At 29.8% G+C, this 22,996-nt stretch overlaps 3 protein-coding genes across 3 annotated transcripts; 1 reads left to right on the top strand and 2 right to left on the bottom strand.

Annotated features, from left to right (window-relative positions):
- Positions 1-3,812: 3,812 nt before the first annotated feature.
- LOC113852023 lies at positions 3,813-4,520 on the bottom strand. The gene is made up of 2 exons (XM_027482284.1): positions 4,098-4,520; positions 3,813-3,986 (listed from the first exon to the last, which is right to left on the bottom strand). The coding sequence occupies exons 1-2, from the start codon at positions 4,518-4,520 to the stop codon at positions 3,813-3,815; spliced, it is 597 nt and encodes a 198-aa protein (XP_027338085.1).
- A 3,445-nt stretch (positions 4,521-7,965) lies between these two features.
- LOC113852022 lies at positions 7,966-9,064 on the bottom strand. The gene is made up of 3 exons (XM_027482283.1): positions 8,911-9,064; positions 8,628-8,854; positions 7,966-8,583 (listed from the first exon to the last, which is right to left on the bottom strand). The coding sequence occupies exons 1-3, from the start codon at positions 9,062-9,064 to the stop codon at positions 7,966-7,968; spliced, it is 999 nt and encodes a 332-aa protein (XP_027338084.1).
- A 10,229-nt stretch (positions 9,065-19,293) lies between these two features.
- Positions 19,294-20,976, top strand: LOC113853061 (7-deoxyloganetin glucosyltransferase-like). The gene is made up of 2 exons (XM_027483506.1): positions 19,294-19,810; positions 20,042-20,976. Exons 1-2 carry the CDS (start codon positions 19,294-19,296, stop codon positions 20,974-20,976), a joined length of 1,452 nt encoding a protein of 483 aa, XP_027339307.1.
- The last annotated feature ends 2,020 nt before the right edge of the window (positions 20,977-22,996 follow it).

Genomic DNA, 22,996 nt, shown 5'->3' with positions numbered 1-22,996 from the left:
TAGTATTCCTGTTGGAGAAACATTAATCTTCTGATTTCTGTCTGAGTAAGATGACGTCCTTCTGTACGTTGTTGATATGGGAAAGGTACCTATAAAAGACATTTGATATTGAAGTCAGGTCTCGATTTTGAGCAGTAAATACTATTAAATATTCAAAAGTCAACCTTTTACTTGTACCTCTTACTTTCCTTTTATAGAAAATATTATGGGCTAATGGGCTTGTTGAGTCAGCCTTGGTTTTGGCCCTTTGATTAGAGTAGATAATAATTTAATTATTACTCTAAATTGGGTTAATTACCTTCAATCCTGACCGAGAGGGTATTTAGCTTATCTTGACCGAGGGAGTACTCGCTTTCCTTTTTTTGTAGGTAAGACCAAGTAGTGTCTTATTTGGTACACTTAGAAAGGTCAATTAATTTAATATAAGAGCCACTAAAATGGGGTTTTGGAGTGCTATCTAGTTTCTAAAATTTTGAACGACAATTAATTTATTTTAGAATTTTAATTTAAGATTATGCGAGAGAAAAGGGAAGAAGTAAGGAATTTTAAAAAGGTTTGCCCTGGCCCGTGAGTATATATTTTAAGAATAACATGCTTTTTGGAAAAATAACAAGTAAAAAAAGAGGTTTAAAAGGTAACTTCCTTTCCTAGCTGGTTATTTTGTAGAAGCACTTAACTCAGTCTAAATAAATACTTTATTAAGTACTTATAAAAATAAAACAAATCAAACTGTTCTTAAATAAATTTAAATTATGCGTTTCAAAATCTTTAATGAATTAATAGTTTTTTAAAAATATATAAATTAATTTTTCTTAAAAAAATAGAATTATTATATTATTTTATTATTTTAGAATTACTAAATTTTTTATAACTACATTTTACTATTAATATTTTTTTAATCTTAATTTTTATAATTAAGACTAAATATTTAAAATATAATTATTATATTAAATATATAAAAATATAATAACTATTTTCAATTAATTATTGTTATTATTTTTATATTTAAATTTAAAATTTTAAAATATTAAAACATAATATTTTTATTATTATTTAATATTAATATTTTTTATAAGTTTTAATTTAAAATTTCATCATTAATTCTATTTATTAAAAATAAGTTAAAAAAAATAAATATTTTATAATTTTTTTATAAAATATAATATAATTAATAAAAACTACTAAAATATTTTCAAATATACTAATTTAATACAACGGTATAGTACAATGAATTAACTTTAGATTAAAAACTAATTTTATAAATGTATTGAAATTTTTTTAAAAAAAATTAAATTTAAAACAAATTTAATATAATACCAAATTTAAAACTAACTTAACGTTAAATTTAAAACCAATTTTAACTAAAATCACATTTTAAGTTGATTTTAAATCAAATTTAAAATTTAAAATTTAAAATTTAAAACTAATTTTAAAATAAAAGAAAATAAATTAATTTAAAATTTAATCAATATAATTAGTTAATATTAGATAAATAATATAAAGTAAAAATATAAAATTAATTTTAATATAATATGAATGTAAAAAACTATATTATTAATTTATTAAAATATATGCAGATATAATTTTATATTAATTATAATAAAATATTTTAATATAATAATTTAATAATAGTATAAAAATATTTATAGTATATTTTACCAAAATTAAAGGTGATTTTAAATTAAATTTAAACTTTAAAACAAATTTTAAACTAATTTAAAAAATATATATGAATTTAAAATTTAATTTATATAAATCATATTTAAAATATCTTTGATTTGATTTTGAGCTAAGTTGGCAATGATCTCTTACTGAGATTGTGTGGTATTCAAGGAGAGATCTCTAACATGCATAGACTAAACAAATACAAATCATATAAGTATTTCGATTATCACCAATGATAACACCATTGATACATTATTTATATTTGTTTAATATTTATTTTTATAATATCTTTAATTTCTTATATAATATAGATAATAATTTATAACGAAAAAAAATAAAGTAATTTTTTTTTTATATTTATAGCTTAAGTGATTGAAGAAACTAGATCAACTTAAGTTTCAATTGATTAAGTTATAAAAAAGAATTCAAAGTCATTAAAAATTTTAAAAGAAATAGTTCTAAAACTTTAAATTTATAAATATAGTAAAGTTAAAATTTACATCTTAATACTTTACTTAATTTATATTTCATTTATGTAAGTTTGGAACATAAATATCACTGACTTTCGACAAAGAAAATTTCTATAAAAAATGAATGTGAGCTATTATTAAAATGGCTAATTACCAATATTACATATATATTTTAAATTACTATTTACAATAAAATTTACTAAAGTATTATAAATTCTAAAATTGATATTAAAATAATTACATAACCTTGCCCAAGTGAAAAGGGATAATACTGTTCCAAGTATCTTCTCGCCCAGGAGAGAAGACATGGAGAAAAGTAGGAGCTCTTTAGACCTATTCTTGCATGGGTGAGATTATCAAAATTTGTGTATAAAATTTTTGTTTGGTGTTCTCACCCAAGCAAGAGGAGTCTATTCCAAGCAAGAATGTGTCTTGCTCAAGCAAGACTTAGCGGGCCAAAAAGATATTTAAGGAATCTCTTTCTTTTAAAACTTGTATTGTAAGCCAAACAACTCCTTTTCACTTTTCTCTCACTCCTTTTCGTAGAGTAACATCTCCTGAACTTCAAAATACCTTCAAATTTGAACTCGGATTTCCTTTCTATTTGATCTCAAGTAAGTTTCTAGGAGCTTAGTTCTCTAATCTTATTTCTTTCTTCATTTTTCTTCCTTCTTAATGGTGCTCTATTTTGTAATATATATATATATATATATATATATATATATATATGTATAAAGAGCTTGATCCTTTGGATAATATCTTCCTCAAACCTTCTAGTAAATCTTTTTATTGAGGTAATGAGAGCTCCATCCCACTATTAAAATGTTGAATATAATTGTGCTGATGAAAGTGTAATATTATATGTATTTGTCTCATGAATATATGTTTAAATTGGAGTTTTGCTGTTTATTATAGTTGGTGGTGCATGTTTGATTAATATTGAATGGTTGAAACATATCTTCTTCGAAATATTTGTTTTGGACTAAGTCTATATGTGTCTGACCTTAGGCACGATTTATTTAGCTGAATTATAACACCTTAATTTAATTTTTAAAATAAATTAATTTTGTGACAAATAGAATAATAAAATTTCATTCAATGGTTCCAATATATGGTTTTAATAAAGTATTTCAAAACAAGGAAGGGCTACAAATTTGCATCAAAATAAATGCTACAAGACTAATTTAAATACATCACAATTTTCAAAAATAATTTCTTAAGTCCTATAGCAGTTTCATCCCTCCCGTTCATTAAGTCTGGTGTTGATCATCTTGGTCACCTGAAAAATAAATGTAAGGGTGAGTACTTCATACTATCACACTCACACAGGCATAGAGAATGATGTCTCTATCATGTTAATGTAAGCATATGGAAATATAGTCTCAAAAAGGCTCAAGGCAAGTTCTAGTGTCATACAACCATAAGTGCAATAATACAATAAAGGAAAGTAAAATGACATAATATTGTCATCTATATGGCTCAAAACCTCACAAGGTATATATTTTATCCAAAATATTCAAACATAGAAGATATCAAAGTCCACCTATCAAACTGAAGAAAGATTCAATCAATCCATCAAAACCTTGAAATAATCACTTAATTAGACTACGTACACACCAAAAACATAATACTCCCCCCACCTGAAATTAACATTGTCCTCAATGGAAAACACAATAATCATAAGGACAATTCAAACAATCCAATAGTGAGAGAGAGGTAAGAAAACTCCCTATAAATCAGGCAGGTGGCCAATTCAAAAGTGGTCTCCCTTTGTTCATGTTCCCCCAAGCTATCATGAAAAACCTTGAGCCGATGCCCATTAACCTTGAAGCTCCTTTGCGATCCCATATCCTAAAGTTCAACAACACCATAAAGAAAAACGTTAATAACAAGAAAAGGACCATCCCACTAAGATCTCAATTTACCAGGCATAAACTTAAGTCTATAATTATATAAAAGGACTTTGTCACCAATGTGGAACTCTTTACGCCCTATTAGCTTATCATGAAAAGCCTTGATGCACTCTTTGTAGATGTTAGAGTTCTCATATGCTTCTCTATGAATCTCCTTCAACTCTTGTAATTGAAGCTTCCTATGCCAGCCAACTGCCTCTATATCTAGGTTACATTGCTTGATCGCCCAAAATGCCTTATGCTTCACTTCTACTGGTAGATGACATGCCTTACCAAAAAGAACTTGATAAGGAGACATTCCTATGGGTGTTTTGTAGGTGATTCTGTAAGCCCACAAAGCTTCCTCTAAGCGTAGACTCCAATCCTTTCTGTTGGGTTGGACAGTCTTCTCCAGGATTTGCTTTGTTTCTTGATTGGAGATCTCTGTTTGTCTGTTAGTCTGAGGGAGGTATGGTGTAGAAACTTTATGCATAACCCCCAAACTTCCAAAGTAAGGCAGCCATTGTGCAATTACAAAAGTGTGGTCCCTGATCACTGATTAATGCTCTGGAAAATCCAAACCTACAGAAAATATATAACTTTACAAAATCTATAACAACATGAGCATCATCCGTATGAGTGGCCTTTACCTCCACCCACTTGGAGACATAGTCCACTGTTAACAAAATACAGGTATAGCTAAATGAAACAGGAAAGGGACCTATAAAATCTATGCCCTATACATCAAACACCTCACAGAAAAGGAGAAGTAGTTGGGGCATCTCATTTCGGCATGAAATGTTTCCAGTCCTTTGGCATCGCTCACATGTCTTACAATATTTGTGTGCATCCCGAAACATTGTAGGCCAATATAATCCATAATCTAAAATCTTCCGGGCTGTACGTTGAGGTCCAAAGTGTCCACCACAAGCCAAGGAATGACAAAATCTAAGCACAGACTAAAACTCTGATTCGGGCACACATCGTCTAATAATCTTATCACTGCACATCTTCCATAAGTATGAATCATCCTAAATGTAGTATTTGGAATCACTCTTTAACTTGGCAGTTTGAGCTTTGAAAAAGTATGTAGGAATCGCCTTGGTATGCAAATAATTCACCAAGTCTGCATACCAAGGATCATGCCCTCCAATGTGGTAAAGTTGCTCACTCATCTGGAAAGGTGTCTCTAATAGGGAGATCCTCAAGTGGCTGCTGAATTCTGCTCAAATGGTCTGCCACTAAGTTTTCTGCACCACATTTATCTTTGATCTCAATGTCAAACTCTTCCAGAAGAAGTATCTAGCGAATTAGTCTCAGTTTAAAATCTGACTTTTTAAGCAAGTACCTCAGAGCTGCATGATCAGAGAAAATAATTACTTTAAAGCCAAATAAATATGAACAAAATTTATGTAAAGAAAAAACAATGGCTAAAATTTCTTTTTCTGTAATGGTGTAGTTTGCTTGTGCTTTATCCAATGTCCGAGAAGCATAGGCTATGACATGGGGTTGCTTCTCCACTTTTTGACCAAGGACAACACCAACTGCAAAGTTCAAAGCATCACACATAAGCTTGAACGAAATCTCCCAACTTGGAGGTTGAATGATTGGAGTACAAGTGAGGTGCCTCTTTAACTCATCAAAAGTGTCCTTGCAAGTCTGAACCAAAGATGAAATCAGTATCTTTTTGCAAAAAGGTAGATAATAAGGACGCGATTCTATTGAAATCCTTGATAAAGTGCCTATAGAAACTTGCATGGCCAAGAAAAGAGCGCACTTCTTTCATAGAAGTAGGGTAAGGTAAAGAAACAATTACATCAATCTTGGCTCTATCAGTCTCAATACCCCTACTTGACACTACATGCCCTAGTACAGTCCCTTCGGTCACCATAAAATGACATTTCTCATAATTTAAAACTAAATTGAACTATATTCACCTATCTAAAACTCTAGACAAGCTATGTAAACATGCATCAAATGAGACCTATAAACAGTAAAGTCATCCATGAATATTTCAAGTGAGGTCTCTAGGAAGTCCGCAAATAAGTGTCAGGCGCATTACACAATCCGAATGGCATCCGTCTGTAAGCAAAGGTACCAAAAGGACAAGTGAAGGTAGTTTTATGTTGATCCTCTGGGGCTATGTGTATTTGAAAGTAACCAGAAAATCCATATAGAAAGCATTAATGGGATTTTCCTGCTATCCGCTCCAAGACCTAATCAATAAAAGGTAAGGAAAAATGGTCCTTGCAAGTGATGTGATTCAGCTTCCTATAATCAATACAGACTCGCCACCCATTCTGAATTCTGGTCAGAATTAGCTCATCAAATTGGTTCTTTGTGACTGTTATGCCGGTCTTCTTAGGTACAACATGAATCAGACTCACCCACTCATTATCGAAGATCGGGTATATTATTCCAGTAGCTAACAGTTTATCAACTTCTTTCTTCACTACCTCTAGGAGGGTGGGATTCAGCCTTCTTTGGGGCTGTCTTACAGGTTTTCCATCTTCATCTAGTAGAATTCTGTGCATACAAATGGATGGGCTAATTTATGGTATGTCTGCCAAAGTCTACCCAATTGCTTGCTTGTGGATTGCTAAAGTTTGCAACAACTTCTCTTGTGCAACATCCAAATCTGCTGGAATGATTACTGGCAGCCTGTTATCACCCTCTAAAAATGCATACTTCAAGTGCTTGGGCAGAGGCTTCAGTTCAAGTGTAGGTGGCTGCATAATAGGGGGAAGTGTCTTGGTGGAGAAGTCTAATTCTGCAGCATGCATTAAGCTAGAGCTTTCCAAACCTGCTGCTGCATCACATGAAACATCATCAGCTATTAAATATGCATTTATTTCAACACAAATTTTACACAAATCTTCTATAGTACATGTACAACTAGAAACATCAATAATATTTATATGAAATGCACTATGCAGCTCTGAAGGATGCTTCATGGCTTCAAAGATGTTGAACTGCATAATATCGTCTCCAAACTCCATGAATAGAAATCCTGAGTGCACATCAATCTTTGTCCTTGATGTTTTCAGGAAAGGTCTACCAAGGATCAGTGTAGGCATGCTGGACTCTTCTACCATGTCCAGAATATAGAAATCTACAGGGAATATTAGCTTATCCATTCTCACTAGTACATCTTCTACTACTCCAGCAGGGAATGTAGTGCTCTTATTTGGCAATTGAATGACTACACCAGTTTGCTTTAGAGGGCTGAGGCTCAAAGACCTATAGATTGATGTAGGTATCACATTTATGGAAGCACCAAGATTAAGTAATGCATTGTTGAAGGTGGAATTTCCAATAGTGCAAGGGACAGTAAAAGTGCCAGGATCTTTGCATCTCTGCTGCATATTGGGTTATACGAGGGCTGACACATTCCTCCCCATGCTGACTCTTTCATCTCCTTTCAGTCTCCTCTTGTTAGTGCACAACTCTTTAAGGAACTTTACATATTTTGAAATTTGTTTTATCACATCCAGTAGTGGAATGTTCACTTCTACTCTTCTGCATGTCTCAAAAAGCTCCTTAATAAAGTCTGTTGGTGGCCCTGGCTTGGCCACTTTGTTCGGAAAGGGAAGAGGTGATTTTTGCACAATTTCTGAACTGCTAGGGGCAGTCTATTGCTCTGTGTTTTGCTGCTTCTCTGCTTCCACATCATCTTGTACCTCTTCATCTTTCTGATTGCCTGACAGCTCCTTCCCACTCATCAATATTATGACACTCATGTTTTGGGAATTAACCTCTATTTGAGAAGGGAGTTGTTTAGAACCTTGAGACTTGAACTGGTTTATAGTAGTAGCAAGTTGGTCAATCTGTGTCTACAGGTCTTGAATAGGAGCATTGACATTCTGTTGGAATTGTAAATTGCTCTTGGCCATTTGTTTGACCAAATCCTCTGAAGAAGGCTCAGAACTTCGTTGTGTTTACTGCTGCCTCATAGGGGGTGGTCTATAGCCATTACTTGGTTGGCTAGTATGTTGCTGTTGTTGCTGCTCAGAGGTACCATATCTCATATTTGGATGATCATTAAAGGCAAGATTATGAGATTGGTATTGGAACCTATACAACTGTTGTTGTCTTTGAGGTTGTTGGAAATTCAAAACTCTGTATTGGTCTTGTCTTTCACTAAAAACTCTGTGGCCAGAGGCTTGTTGGCTACTCTCATGCAGCAAAGGACAATAATCTGAGGTGTGCTCTATGGAGGAACAAATATGACAGTCTCTGGTCACCCTTCCTTGTGGAACAGTTTGTTGCACAACAGCTAGTTGTCTCACAAAAGTAGTGAGCTCCTCAATTCTGCTATTAAGTCTGCTAGAATTTGCTGCCATATAGGTTGGTTGCTGCACATTATGCACCTCTCTCATTGGTGCCATGGCTCTTGTATTAAACTGCCGAGATTTCTCTGCCATGTTGTCAATTAGTGCTTTGGTTGCAGATGGTTTCTTGTCCATGAGAGTTCCACCACTTGCTACATCAAGCATACTCCTTTCCATTGGAGCAAGGCTTTCATAGAAGTACTGAATAAGCAGCTGGTCACTGATCTGATGGTGTGGACAGGTTGTGCATAGCTTCTTGAATCTCTCACAATACTCATAGAGGCTTTCTTGGCTGAATTGTCTAATGTTGTTGATCTCTTTTTCTGATTGTGGCTACTCTGGAAGCAGGGAAGAACTTCTCCAGGAACATCCTCTTCATGTCTATCCAACAAGTGACAGACCTTGGCTGCAGGTAATATAGCCAATATTTCGCTGCACCATCTAAGGAGAATGGAAAGTCCTTCAACTTGATGTGGTCTTCTAGAACTCGTTAAGGCTTCATTGTTGAGCAAATTATATGAAACTCCTTCAGATGCTTATAAGTATCCTCACCTGCACTACTATTAAACTTATGTAACAAATGGATTAGACTAGATTTTAACTCAAATGGAGCATCTACATCAGGATATTGGATGCCTAATGGTTGGTATGTGACATCTGATACAGCCAATTCTTTAAGAGTTCTTTTGTGTTGATTATTAGCCATAATATCATAATGCACAAATATACTATCAGAATGATCACAATTAGATTTATAACATGCATTCTTACCTTGGATAGTTTGTAAGCCTAAAAATAAAATGTCACTAGAGTTAAAATCTATTTCATAAAGTCATCCTCAATCAGTAGGTAGTCTACTAGATGAAGGGACTTATATAAATACGATAAGCTCTAGTTAAAGTTCTCGTGATAGACAAACAAGACGTTCATCCAAATTGCTATCACTACATAACTCGTTTAAACCTAAAGTTTACTCAGACCCGGGTATAGGGTCTCGCTCATATTATGTATGATTAATGGTGTGTGAGGAAACAAACAAACCTTATACAAATCAAATAATAATAAAAATGTGCAAGGAAAAAATATAAAAAAAAAATTAACCAAATAAATTACAATAAAAAATGCAATAAAAAAATAGCAATTAAAATTATTTTAGTTTTCTTTATTTTTTTAAGGAAAATATTAATTAAATTTTATTTTCAAAAAAAACTAAAATAAATAAAAATTCAAAATTTAAATTTAAAAATTGGTTAGATAAAGTTTTTTTTTCAAAATTTAAATTTAAAACTAATCTATCTAAAAAAAAAACTAATCTTATCTTTAAACTCAAAACAAACTAAATCAAATCTTAACTATAATTTAAAATTGAAATTTAAAAATAATTTAAAATTTAAACTTAAGTTTTTTTTTAAATTGAATCTAAACTAAATCTGAGGGATATTCTGCAACAATATGCTTATTAATCCAATATTTAAAAAAATATAAAATCTGAATCTAAAATTCAAAATTCAAAAAAAAAAAATCTAAAATTCAAAATTCACTAAAACATCAAAATTTAACAAAACAAAAAAATTGACAAAAATTGAAATTAAACACACTATATAAAAAAAACAAATAAAAATATCGAATCGCGGCAATAAAGATAGAAACGAAACAAAGACAAAAACAAAATTAGGAATTAGAAAGTGAAAATGTAATATTAAACCCTAAAATGAATCAAAAATGACAACAAGTCCCCAATAACAGTGCCAATTTGATAGACGATTGCCGAGTCACTATCAAAACAACTAAGTTTTCTAAAGATTTTGTAATAAAGAGCCAAACCTAGGTCGATTCACGAAGATAAATTTTTAGTCAAATTCAATTTTAGGTTTTATTTTAAAAAATGCAAATAAGATTTTTGGGGTTTTGAAAATTGCAATTAATCAAATTAAATTACGAACATAATTAAAGTGAGTAAAAAATGAATTAAGAAATATCAATCCACAGAATACCAATTGTGTGTAACTCTGACTATCACAGTATCTAAAGATTTAAATGCACGTTTGAACAATCACCCAATTTAATTGAATAACCTAATTGAATAGAGTTACGAATTAAATCAAATAATTATTTAATCTAATTTGCATTAATTATCAAAATAAAGCATCAATCGAGTTCTAATTTGAAATTTAACAACAAAAAAAGTCAATCACGATCTCAATAAACAATTTTGAGATTAGAGAGAAAAAGAGAATAAACTCGAAGCAATTAGCGCAGAACTCAAGTCGGAACTACAGGTTTTGGATTCTGCAGATTGAACGAGAAGTTAACCCTTCATCAAAATGCTTAACCCATGCAAGAATGAGAAAAGAACGAGAAAGTTCAAGAGAAAGTAAAAATAAGGATTCTTATTTTAACTTAGTCTCAAAAGCTCAAAGTGTCTAATCACTCTCCCTCCCCTAATTCAGAACCTTATTAGTCTATTTATAAGTTTTGATTAGGGTAAATTAAGTGGCTAAAATGCAGGCCTCAATAATATCTAAAAGCCCAAATACAGTTATTAAATAACAAAGGTCCAAATGCAATCTCACAACAATATTCAGCAAATCTGCCTTAACTTCAAAAATTCTTGAAAAAAAAAATTTTAAATCCAACGATTCATATATGCATTTTGAAGTCCTGGATGATTAGAATCCAATGCAACTAGAATCAACCAAAAATGATATCTGTAGAAAAAGTTATGGCCAAAAGAGTAGTCAAAGGTCAGAATAACCAAAAATTTAAAATTAAAGCATTTATTTGTAATAGGCCCAATTTATTCAAATAAGTAGAAAATGGTAAAAACTATAAAAATAAAGCATATGAAAAGTGTTTATTAATAAAAAAATAAAACATTAAATATAAAATAAAATATGTTACATCACCTAATCCGCATTAATATCAAATCAAAGCATCAATCGAATCCTAATTTAAATTCTAACAACAGAAAAGTCAATTACAATTGCAGTACACAATTATGAGATTAGAGAGAAAATAGAACAAACTCGGAGCAATTTAGCGCAAAACTCAAGTCAGAATTACGTCGTTTGAATTCCACAGATTGAACGAGAGGTTTAGCCTTCCATCGAAACGCTTAACCCATGCAAGAATGAAAAAAATAACGAGAGTGTTCGAGAAAAAGTAAAAATAAGGATTCTTATTTTGACCAAGTCTCAAAACCTCAAAGTGTCTAATCGCATACCCAAACGTGCACACCCTAATTCAGAATTTCATTAGTTTATTTATAGGTTCTGATTAGGGTAAACTAACTAGCCAAAATTCGAGCCTCAATAATATCTAAAATGCCAAATACAATTATTAAATAACAAGGGTCCAAATGCATTCCTGCAAAAATACTTAGCAAATCTGCCTCAACTTTTAAAAATTATAAAAAATTAAAAAAAAACTCTAAATCCAGTGATCTATATATGCATTTTGAAGTCCTGGATGTATAGAATCCAATGCAACTGGAATTAGCCAAAAATAATATCTGTAGAAAAATTTATGGCCAAAAGAGTAGTCAAAGGTCAGAATAACCGAAAAATACGAAATTAAAGCATTTATTTGTAATAGCCCCAATTTATTCCAATAAATAAAAAATGGTAAAAATTATTAAAACAAAGCATATTAAAAGTTTTTATAAATAAAAATAAAACTATAAATTTAGACATAAAATATGTTATATCAATGATCAATAGGAAAAGGTTTAAGCTCCAATTCTGGTGGTCCTTCAATTGATGGTTTAGGTATCTAAGTGTCACGTGTTTCCAAGCTTTTAAAATGCCTAGGTGCTAACCATTTTCTTGGATTTCCATTCTCCAAAGCTAGGATCTCAGCTATTACTTTCTTGGTTTCCAATAAAGCATCTCTCCCAAATGTAAGGATATTTTCTAACACATCATCTCTCAATTTATCCATTAACTGAATAGAATCTAAAGAAGAAGAAGTAGTATTCACAGTAATAAAATTACAAGAGTCAAAACTAAATGGATGTTTAAGAGAATCAAAGACATTAGAAACAATTTCCTCATTGTTGAGCCTTAATGTGAGCTTTCCTTATTAGACATCTATAATAGTTTTCCCTGTGGCTAAAAATGGTCTTCCTAGGATAATGGGGACCTCATCATCCTCTTCCATGTCTAACACAATGAACTTTGCAGGGAAGATAAAATTATTTACCTTCACTAAGACGTCTTCTACTATTCCTTTTGGATAAGTGATAGATTGATTTGCTAACTACAAAGACACATAGGTAGGTTCAGATTCTTGCATACCCAACTTTCTAAAATAGAGAGAGATTAAATTTATACTAACCCCTAAATTACATAGGGTCTTATCAAAATGTGAGCTACCTATAGTGCAAGGAATAGTAAAATTTATTGGATCTTTCAGCTTTGGTGGAAGCTTCTTCAGAAGGATTACTGAGCATTCTTCATTAAGTGTCACAATTTCAAAATCCTCTAACTTTCTTTTGTTGCTCAATATCTCCTTAAGAAACTTAGCATACTTAGGCATTTGAGAGATAGCCTCTACAAAAGGAATGTTACTATGTAACTTCTTTAGGATCTTTAGAAACTTATTAAACTGTGAATCTCTTTAACTGTTCTTTAGCCTCTCTGGAAAGGGAATCTTGAGTTCTTGAAGCTTTGGCAATGCAAGTTGCCCTTCTTTTTGCTTTCACTCAAGTTTTGAGTCTAGAGCACGACCTTGCATGTATTATGGGCGTATATATCATCAAAGCACATTCGTGCTTCTAGCGAGACGTGGTTGTGCTATTCAGTCAGCACAAGCGTGCATGTTGAGAGGACATGGGCTTGTTTGTGTCTCTGTTCTATAATTTGCATGTTTTCATGTGGTTCTTTCCCAATTCTTAAGGTAATTATTGCTTTGACATGTTCTCTAGGGTTAGGTTCAAGTTGGGTGAGCAATGTCCCTAACATTCTTTGAGTCATCAGATTAGTAAGTTGTTCAAATTGTTATTTTATCTTTGATGATTGAGATTTCATGTTAAAGCTTATCGTTGAGAACTTTCTGTCCATTGTTTCAGTTTGTTGCTCTAACAGAAGGTTTTGTTGTTCCATTTAAAATTCAAACTTTTATATCCTTTACTCTATTTGAAAGTTTGAGGCTTCTCTCTTCTCTGACTCTTGTCTTGCTCCTTGGTGCTGCATATAGGGAGGGTGACAGACATTTGAATTATGGCTCCCTTGACCATTCTTCCACTTGTTAGTAAGTTTATTACACCTTCCTGATTTATAATTATTGTATAAGAAGTTGGCCTCCTCATATTTTGAAGTTGCATGGATTTTTCCCTTAATAAAGATTCCATCTACTTTGACAAAGTTTCCAACATATTTGCTATTGGATCGTTGCTTTCTACCTAATAGATCAAAACAATTTCCTTCTTTTTTCTCTTATGAGGGTCTGTGTGCCATTGAAAATTGCTGAATTACATCTCTTCTATCAATGTGTAAGCCTTAGTTGGTTCTTTTCTTATAAAGGCTCCTCTAGCTACTGCATCAATTGTGACTCTATTAGAAAGTGAGAGTCCATAATAGAAAATATGCATTTGTTTCCAAATTAAGAAATTGTGAAAAGCTCTTAAATCATTCCTATACTTCAAACAGAGCTTCAAACTTATGTTGCTAGAAATTGGAAATCTTTGTAATATGCTTAGCGGATCGTGATGGTAGAAAGTACTTAGCCAATAATTATTGAGTTAGGCCTTCCTATGTTGTGATTAAATTAGGTGAAAGTGTGGCAAACCATGCTTTCACCCTTTCCGTGATAGAGAATTGAAAAAGATGAATCCTAATAGCATTTTTGGTGACATCGTTATATTTTATGGTGTCTGTGAGCCAGAGAAACTTTTTCAAATGGAGGTTAGGATCTTCATCAGTTAGCCCTCCAAACTTTGTAGAATTTTGAACTAAATTGATCAAAATAGGCTTTAACTGGAAGTTGTTGGCTTAACATCAAGGGTTATAATGCTCCCAGCATCACCTTCGATAGTGGGTGTCACATAATCCTGAATCATCCTCCTTTCTGCCATCTTTTTCTTTCTATACTCTTTTCATAGCCTACATGTAATTTTTTTTTATTTCAAGGTCAAATACAAATTCTACAAGAGACTTAGATTAAGTGAGCATAAAACAAAGGAAATAAAAAATATAAAAATATTTAAATCAATTAAATACTAGATTTTCTTTAATATTGAAAAACTAATCTTCAGTAACAGCGCCAAAAACTTGTTCTTTGGCAAGTGTACCTATCAAAAAAGTAATAAAAGGTTTTAAAAGAAGTTTTTCAAGTTATTATCCCATAGAGATTATTTCCAAGTACTAAGAATATATTGATTTAATTGTTTAAACTAAATGAATATGTGATGAATTAAAAGCAAGAAGAATTTGAATTCAAATAACAATTAAAAAGACAATAATGTAATTCTTGATAGAAACTGGATGAAATGAGCCTAGGGAATATGGTTTCACCTATTACACCTTTCTATATTTTTCTTTAATCTAATTCTCATATTGGTTTCCCTATGTTTGCCAACCACTCACTCTTATTCTATTAACTCCCAATGATCATACAATATTAATATTTTTTTCTAAGTGATTATCCTCAATGATCATACAAGGAAAAAGGTAGAGAAAGCATAAAGATCTTATGAGATTGTTAATTTAATAATAGTTGGAAGAGAAAGACTAAACATTTGTTTCGTTTTATCCTATAGTTTCATTAATTACATGTGGTATGGTGGCTTACGATACAGTTAATTATAAGATCAGTTCTTAACATGAAAAATATAGTTCAATAAGATAAAAGTCAAACATTAACAAGAAACCAACATTTTCATTAAATATTAAAATCACATAGAGTATGCAATAGGATCTACCATAGCCCTAACTTTAGAGTTAGATACTCATAGTAAAGCAAACAATGAAAACCATAGTAACCAAATCTATAAATGTTCAAAAGGAGAATTCAAACTATAGAATCCCAAAAAAGAAAGAAGATGAAACAAGTTTACATTCTCCAAAAGGCGATCAACCACTTGCTCAAACTCTGAAGGAATGTTTATTGTCTTTACTAATGATTTTTTACTCTTTAATAACACTCAATGGTTGATTAAGTCAATATGCAGAAGATGATTTTCTTAGGAGCATAAGGCCTCTTTATGTATAAGGTGTAGACTGGGAGAAAAGATTGTGAATTAGCCTCCAAGAGATATGAATCTAGATTCAAATTTTGAATTTAAAAATTAAATTCATAATTTGAACTCAGATTTCTTTAACACAATCGTACATAGCCTCCAATACAACTGTGCTTAAGGCTCCAAAGTACACCTAGATCAGATTACGAAGTAAGGTTGTGCTTGCTTATAGCATGGTTCTGCTGTCAAGTGAAATCATTCAATTTTTGTTCAAAATATTTTTATATCACAGTAATAACTGCTTCAAGTTAAACTGTAATAATTAATAGCAGTATAAAATATCCATAATATAAGATTTAAGTGTATAATTATAAGTTATAAAATATGTTAAAAATAATTAATAGAGATACACATTGATTAGATTACAAATAGATTATGATGACATGCATGAACCTAATGTGGTGATGTACTAAGAACTAAAATAAGAAAAGTCATGATTTTAAACAAATCAATCATCCAAAATATGATTGATAAAGTAAAGAATTCAATAGTTTATTTTTTAGTAACAATCTTAGAGAATAATGCAGAGTCTATTTTATATCTTGTATAAATTAAAAGAAAAATTTTATAACTTTATACAACAAATAATAATATAACTAGGGATGACAATGGGTAAAGTACTCGATAGGCACCTGTAAAATTTACCCACAATGGGTAGGGTATTTACCGCTATATGGGTACGGGTATGGGTGTGGATAAAAACTCATAAATTTTAATGGGGATGGGTGCGGGTATGGGCATCTAAGTACCCGTATATATATATATATATATATATATATATATATATATATATATTAATGTTTATATCTACGCGGGTATGAAGTCAGATACGAATATTTTTTTAAAACACAAATATTGAGTTTAAAATGCGAGTATGGGATGGGTATATAGTACCTACTCATTGTCATCCCTAAATATAACATGATATTATTGGTGTTATATATACGACTATGATACACCAGTTTTAAAGTGATACATGTTAAAATTCACTAATATTTGCACATATTTGTTCAATAATATATATATATATATATATATATATATTTTCCTTACTTCTAAATAATGCACATCGCAAAAAAAAATAAAAAATAAATGTATCGTCCCCCAAAATGAGAAGGAAAAAAAAAAAAAAAAGGAACTGGTGATAGGTGATAGATGACGACGATTGTTTTCAAAGAGCATAATGACGTGCAACTACATATCATTAAAGATTTGAAAATGAATTTTTGAATGTAGACGATTTCATAAAAAGGAACTTATAAATATCTTAATAATATTAATATTCATTTAACATTCATTTTTAATTTATTTTTTTATTATATTATATCATATCATCTATTATATTTGTCTTTATTTATTAATTTATTTTATATCTCTTTGGTTACATACGCCTGATGGTATAAGAACCATTTTCCACTCAAATAAATTTCCCACATTTTTAATGAAATTTTTACAATGATTTGATTGTGGAGGGCATTTCATTCCCATCAACGTGTGTCCATGTACAAACATTTCGAACTGTGGCTCAAATTTCAAAAACAAAGACGTTACGTGTGGGCGGACAGAGAAGCAGAGGTACCCAGATATTTTGTGTTTTGATTGAGGCTTTGTCTGCATGATTGGCGGAAAAAGAAGAAAAATGATTGAAGGGATAAAAGAGAGAGAATAAAATGGAACGGAAGAAGAGTTAAATTTTTATTTTAATTAGATGTTTATAATATATAGAAAAGGGGGTGATAAAAATTTAATAATATATTTATATTATTTATTTATATATTTAAATAATTAAAAAATTAAATATTTGTTTTAAAAATTAATATTTTTATATTTTATAAGGATAAAAAAATTCTTATTTTAAAAATTAATATTTTAAAAAAATTAATCAAAAAAGGATAAGAAAGAGAAAAAATCTCAAATAAAAAAATTAAAAAAAAAGTTTTTGTGCCTCAGATTACTTCTATTTTTTATCGTGTGTTTTTAATTTCAATTACAAAATTGCTATTTTATTTTTATAGATTTCAATATATTTTTTAAATTTTGTTAACGTCAACTCTTAAAATTAAGAATAAACGATTAATAATAATAAAATTTTATTAAAAAAATATTTATTATATTTTTATAATTTCAATACCATAATTATATATTATTTTCATACAAATTTTTTATTTGTAGATGCTTAAGTTTAGTCTTAATAACTAAAGTTAACAAAATTCATATTTTTTATCTCTATAAATATTAGATGTTTTGTAATAAATTTTATAAAATTTTTATTAAAATTTAATCTTGAAACATTAAAAAATTAATATTTAATCTTTATCGTTAATTCTCTTCTTTTAAGCATTGAACTAGTAAATAAAAAGCTAATTAAGTAATGCTACAGACATCAAGTAATTTACTAAATCATTTAAATTTTTATATTTAATTAATTAAAACATTTACATATAAATCACTTAATACATTTTACATAAAATACAAATAAATTTATCTTCCTTTTTGTATCTTTATTCTTTTTATTATCTCACTCCCTCCCCCTTTTCATACCTCCATTCCCACTCTACTCTCTCCTTTTTCCCTTTTCCTTCATATTTCTACTTTTACCGTCTTTTCTCTTAAACAACAACTCTTCCTCCTATCACAATTTCATCTCTATCCCTTCTTTTAAATTACAACTTCACCTCTAAATCATTACCCACTCTGCTATTTCACCCCTACCACACTACTTTATTTAACTTTAATTTTAATTTTTACTCTCACACAATATTTATTATTAATATATTATACTTTTATGTTTAGTAAAACTGTGTTGAGTTCACCAAAATTTTTATATTTGGACAAATTTAAGATCATCACCACATCTAAGATTATCTACTAAAAAAAAAGAGTAAAGTTAATGACATCAACGGTGTAAGGGCTCCTTCTAGTTCTTTCTTATGCTTTCTTGGATGCATTTTTATATTATGGATTTTTACGTCTCTTTCAAGAAAACTGGATCAATTACAGGTATCTTTGCTTCAATTTCCTATTATTTTACAGCACCCTACCTCCAAATTTTTCTGTTTTTGAGTCCCAATATCTTTTTGGGGGCCTTGCATTGTTAGGCAAAAAAGAGTTATAAGTTAGATATATGTCGGGAATTCCCAAATGCATTAGCTGTAACGTGGTGAGGGGAGGGTCGCTGAAGAAGAAAGGAAAAAATAAAAGGGATTTTAAAATTTAAAATATATTCAGAGACTTTTTTTAAAATAATTATTTTAAAAAATAAAATATTAAAAACTTAAATGATGCAGTATGTTATGTAGTTTCATGCAAAAGTGTTAAACTCACTTAATCCATCACTAAAACATAGGATCAGCCAGCTCAATATTTAATAAAAAATAATTGACAGTAAAAATTAAATTTTAAATTTTAACTTTTTATGATTAAATTTTATAAAAAAAAATTATAATGACTTATTATAGAATATCTAATGTTTATAAGAATTAAAAATATAATTAAATTTACTTTTATTTTAAAATTTTGTACAGTAAAGTAAAGTAGAAAAAAATAATATTTCTTGTATAACTATTTTAAAAAAATAAAAACAAAATAACATGAAGTAACAATTTTATCATATAAATAGAAAAACAGAAGATACAATTTGTAACTAAACAAAATCAATTGTTTCTTCGAACGCTCAAACAAAGGGATCCTTGTAAGGGATGGATTTACCATCCGAAATCAAGAAGCCACATGCTCTCCTGATGCCATTTCCAACACAAGGTCACATAAACCCGTTTCTAAAACTAGCAAAGCTGCTCCACACCAAAGGATTCCACATAACCTTTGTGAACACTGAGTTCAACCACAAACGCCTGCTAAAGTCAAGAGGCCCTAATGCCCTCAATGGTTTCCCACATTTCCACTTTGAGACCCTTCCTGATGGTCTCCCTCTCACCAACATTGATGCTACTCAAAGCATCTCAGCTTTGTGTGACTCTACAAGAAAGTATTGTTTCATCCCATTCTGCAACCTCATTTCAAAACTTAATCACACTAGGTCTTCTGTTGCTCCTCCAGTGACATGCATTATCTCAGATGGTATCATGTCCTTCACAATCAAAGCTTCTCAACAGTTTGGGTTGCCCAACATGCTTTTTTGGACTCACAGCGCTTGTGCTTTCATGAGCTTCAAAGAATGCAAGAATCTCATGGAGAGAGGCCTAACACCGCTTAAAGGTGAGGAGGGGGGGGGGGGGTGTTGTGTTGGGGGTGAAATACAATTTTACAGAATTAATTTCAATCCTCAACCTTTAAAAGTTAAAGATAATATCTAATAATAATAAAATTTTATTAAAAAAATTATATTTTTATAATTTTAATATAATAATTATATAATTTTTTTTTATAGATAATTAAACTTAGTATTAACAAAATATTTATTATTATTATTATGATCTTGTTTTTCAGATGCAAACTATTTGACAAATGGCCATTTGGACACCATCATAGACTGGATTCCTGGCATGAAGAATATTACTCTACGGGATCTTCCTGGCATCTATCGTACCACAGATCCAAATGATATACTCTTGGATTTTGTGGTAGAACAAATTGAAGAAGCTTCACAAGCTTCTGCTATTATTCTGCCCACTTTTGATGCCTTGGAGGTTGATGTGTTGAATGCACTCTCCACAATGTTTCCTAAACTCTTAACCTTAGGCCCGCTTGAGTTGCTCCTTGATCAAGCCACGGAGAGAAAATATGAATCTATTAAATGTAATTTGTGGAACGAAGAGTATGAGTGCATCAAATGGTTGGATTCACAGCAACCCAATTCGGTTCTCTATGTGAATTTTGGTAGTGTTATAGTCATGAGACACCATCAACTTGTTGAATTGGCCTGGGGACTAGCAAATAGCAAGAAAAAGTTCTTGTGGGTGATTAGGCCTGATTTAGTTGAGGATGAGGCCCCAATCTTGCCACCGGATTTTGTAGCTGAAACCGAAGACAGAGGTCTAATTGTGGGGTGGTGTCCCCAAGAGCAAGTTCTGAAGCACCCTGCAGTGGCAGGATTTTTGACTCATTGTGGTTGGAATTCCACACTTGAAAGCATAAGCAATGGGGTGCCTTTGATCTGTTGTCCATTTTTCAATGATCAAATTCTCAATTGCAGGTATATTTGTTGTGAATGGTCTTTTGGCATGGGTATGGATAGTGATAATGTTAAAAGGGATGAAATGGAGAAGCTTGTGAGGGAATTAATAGATGGTGAAAAAGGTAGGGATATGAAGAAAAATGCAATTGAGTGGAAGAAAATGGCAGAAGCAGCTACCAACACTAATGGTTCATCCTTTTTGAATTTGGAAAAACTGGTGAATGAGTTACTGCTTTCCAAGACATAGGCTACGAAAAACTATGTTGACATTACTGATTTATGCCAGGTATTTCCCAATTATGTTAATGTGGGATTCATTATTCTTTGCTTCTTTTTGTTGCTATTCATGGTTTGAACTTTGAATGCTTGGCAATTTATTTTCTACCCTCTCAAATAATTGACTAATGGTCATATTTTCTTTCTCTGTTTACAGAACATAAAACAGATTGCAATGTTTGCAATGATTATTATTTTAAGTTTGGATAAACTTTTCAATAACTGTTTATAAAAAATAAAAATAAAAATAAAGGATTATTTTTTTAGGTTAATTTATATTTTTTATTAAATTTCTCTAAAAATTAAGATACATAATATAATTTATGTTCAGAAAAAATTTATTTATATTAACTCTATTCCTTCTCATGTATAGATGCTTATTAAAAATATTATTCGTTGTCTAAATCTGTTTACCATGCGGAAGAGCTAGGATAAAAATGTCTCTTGATTGAATTTTAGAATAAAAATTAATAATAATAATTTGATAATGTGTTGATGGACCTTGGAGAATGTTCTGTTATTTGTTTTATAAATTGTATCACACATGTGCAAAGCTTCAAATAAAAATAAAATAAAAGGGATATGTGGAGCAAATATACGAGATGTTCCGGAGTCATACGTAATCATATTTTATGTGATTAACATTTTAAAACATAAAAAAAATAAAATAATTTATTAAAAAAACAAAACAATAAATCATTAGAAGACTCAAAAATTAGAGTTGTCAAATGGATCAACTCTTACTAATTTAAACCTAATTTACGTAAATAAGTTTAAAAAAATCATCATATAAAAAGTACATAGAAAACAAAAATAAAAAGTTTTAAATTTACGTAGATTAAAGTTAATTTATTATTCAACTATTTTAAAAAAAGAATATTATAATTTATTAAAAATATTTATTTAATATAATTTTTTATAAATTTATAAATAAATAAAATTACTTAAAAATAATTAAATTTATATTATGTTAAATATTTAGAATAAATTATTGTTATTAAATAAAATGTAATAATTTATTATTAAATTAATTATATATTTATCTATTTTTATTTGTATTGTTAATAATTATTAAATCAGTATTATTTTTTATTTATATTATTTTATAATTTTATTAAAGTATCAGCTATAAAATTTGTTACATTTTTATATTATTATTTTTATTTATTTATTTTTATAAAATTATTTTAAAAATATTACATGTTGAATAACTATTTTTAAAATAGTAACATTAACTAAATTTATTAATTCGTTTGTTGTTATTAAAATGTTTAAAATGATTTATTTAAATAAAATTTAATATATTAAAAAAATTAAACATAAAACTGTCGTAATAAAAATTATGAATACTTAATATTATAAAATTTATGCATATAAATAAATGAGTTACAAATTTAGTAAAAATTAATAAATATTTAAAATTTTAAATCTTATCTCATTTTAATTTATATATTTTATTTTTAAAAGAAAATAATTTAATTTTATAGATTTTTTTATTTTTTAAAATATATTTTTATATTTAAAATATAATTTTAAATAAAATAATTTAATAAAAATAATAAATAAACATGTGTATTTTTAATTAAAAAATAACATAGTAATTATTAATTACTTTTAAAAAAAGTTGAATTTAAAAAAAAAAAAAAAAGTCTAGCATAACTACTTGCTGAATTACGTGGAATGGGCTACGGCTAGTTCCTCCGTTGAGAGCTATACTCAAATCCTCGTGGATCAACTGTATGAAGTCAACAACTCATGTGACAACTTTGAAAGAAGCCACACACATAAAAGAGCGAGAGAGCGTAAAGAACAAGTCTTTTGGATCCGAAAATAAGTTACAAGAATAAAATAATAGCCGCGTGCTACACATGCCACTGCTATCAGTTACAACATTTTTTGTGGGCAATGGGGCTTGATGGTCCATTTTTCCCTATATAATACAGAACACTGATTGAATATTTTCCGTGTAGCACAAGTATAATATATGAAAG

The sequence above is a fragment of the Abrus precatorius genome, unplaced genomic scaffold (genome assembly GCF_003935025.1).
Source record: "Abrus precatorius isolate BTA unplaced genomic scaffold, Abrus_2018 Scaffold10, whole genome shotgun sequence".
NCBI classification, from domain to species: domain Eukaryota; kingdom Viridiplantae; phylum Streptophyta; class Magnoliopsida; order Fabales; family Fabaceae; genus Abrus; species Abrus precatorius.
Note: the sequence above shows the minus strand (reverse complement) of the source record. Positions and strands in the feature narration are given on the sequence as shown.

Coding starts and splice junctions, on each gene's coding strand:
- LOC113853061 (XM_027483506.1), top strand. CDS start 19,294: ATGGATTTACCATCCGAAATCAAGAAGCCACATGCTCTCCTGATGCCA. Junction 19,811..20,041: donor AGGCCTAACACCGCTTAAAG/GTGAGGAGGGGG, acceptor CTTGTTTTTCAG/ATGCAAACTATTTGACAAAT.
- LOC113852022 (XM_027482283.1), bottom strand. CDS start 9,064: ATGGCTAATAATCAACACAAAAGAACTCTTAAAGAATTGGCTGTATCA. Junction 8,855..8,910: donor TAAGTTTAATAGTAGTGCAG/GTGAGGATACTT, acceptor TCAACAATGAAG/CCTTAACGAGTTCTAGAAGA. Junction 8,584..8,627: donor AGAAAGCCTCTATGAGTATT/GTGAGAGATTCA, acceptor CCACACCATCAG/ATCAGTGACCAGCTGCTTAT.
- LOC113852023 (XM_027482284.1), bottom strand. CDS start 4,520: ATGCATAAAGTTTCTACACCATACCTCCCTCAGACTAACAGACAAACA. Junction 3,987..4,097: donor AGTTCCACATTGGTGACAAA/GTCCTTTTATAT, acceptor GTTGAACTTTAG/GATATGGGATCGCAAAGGAG.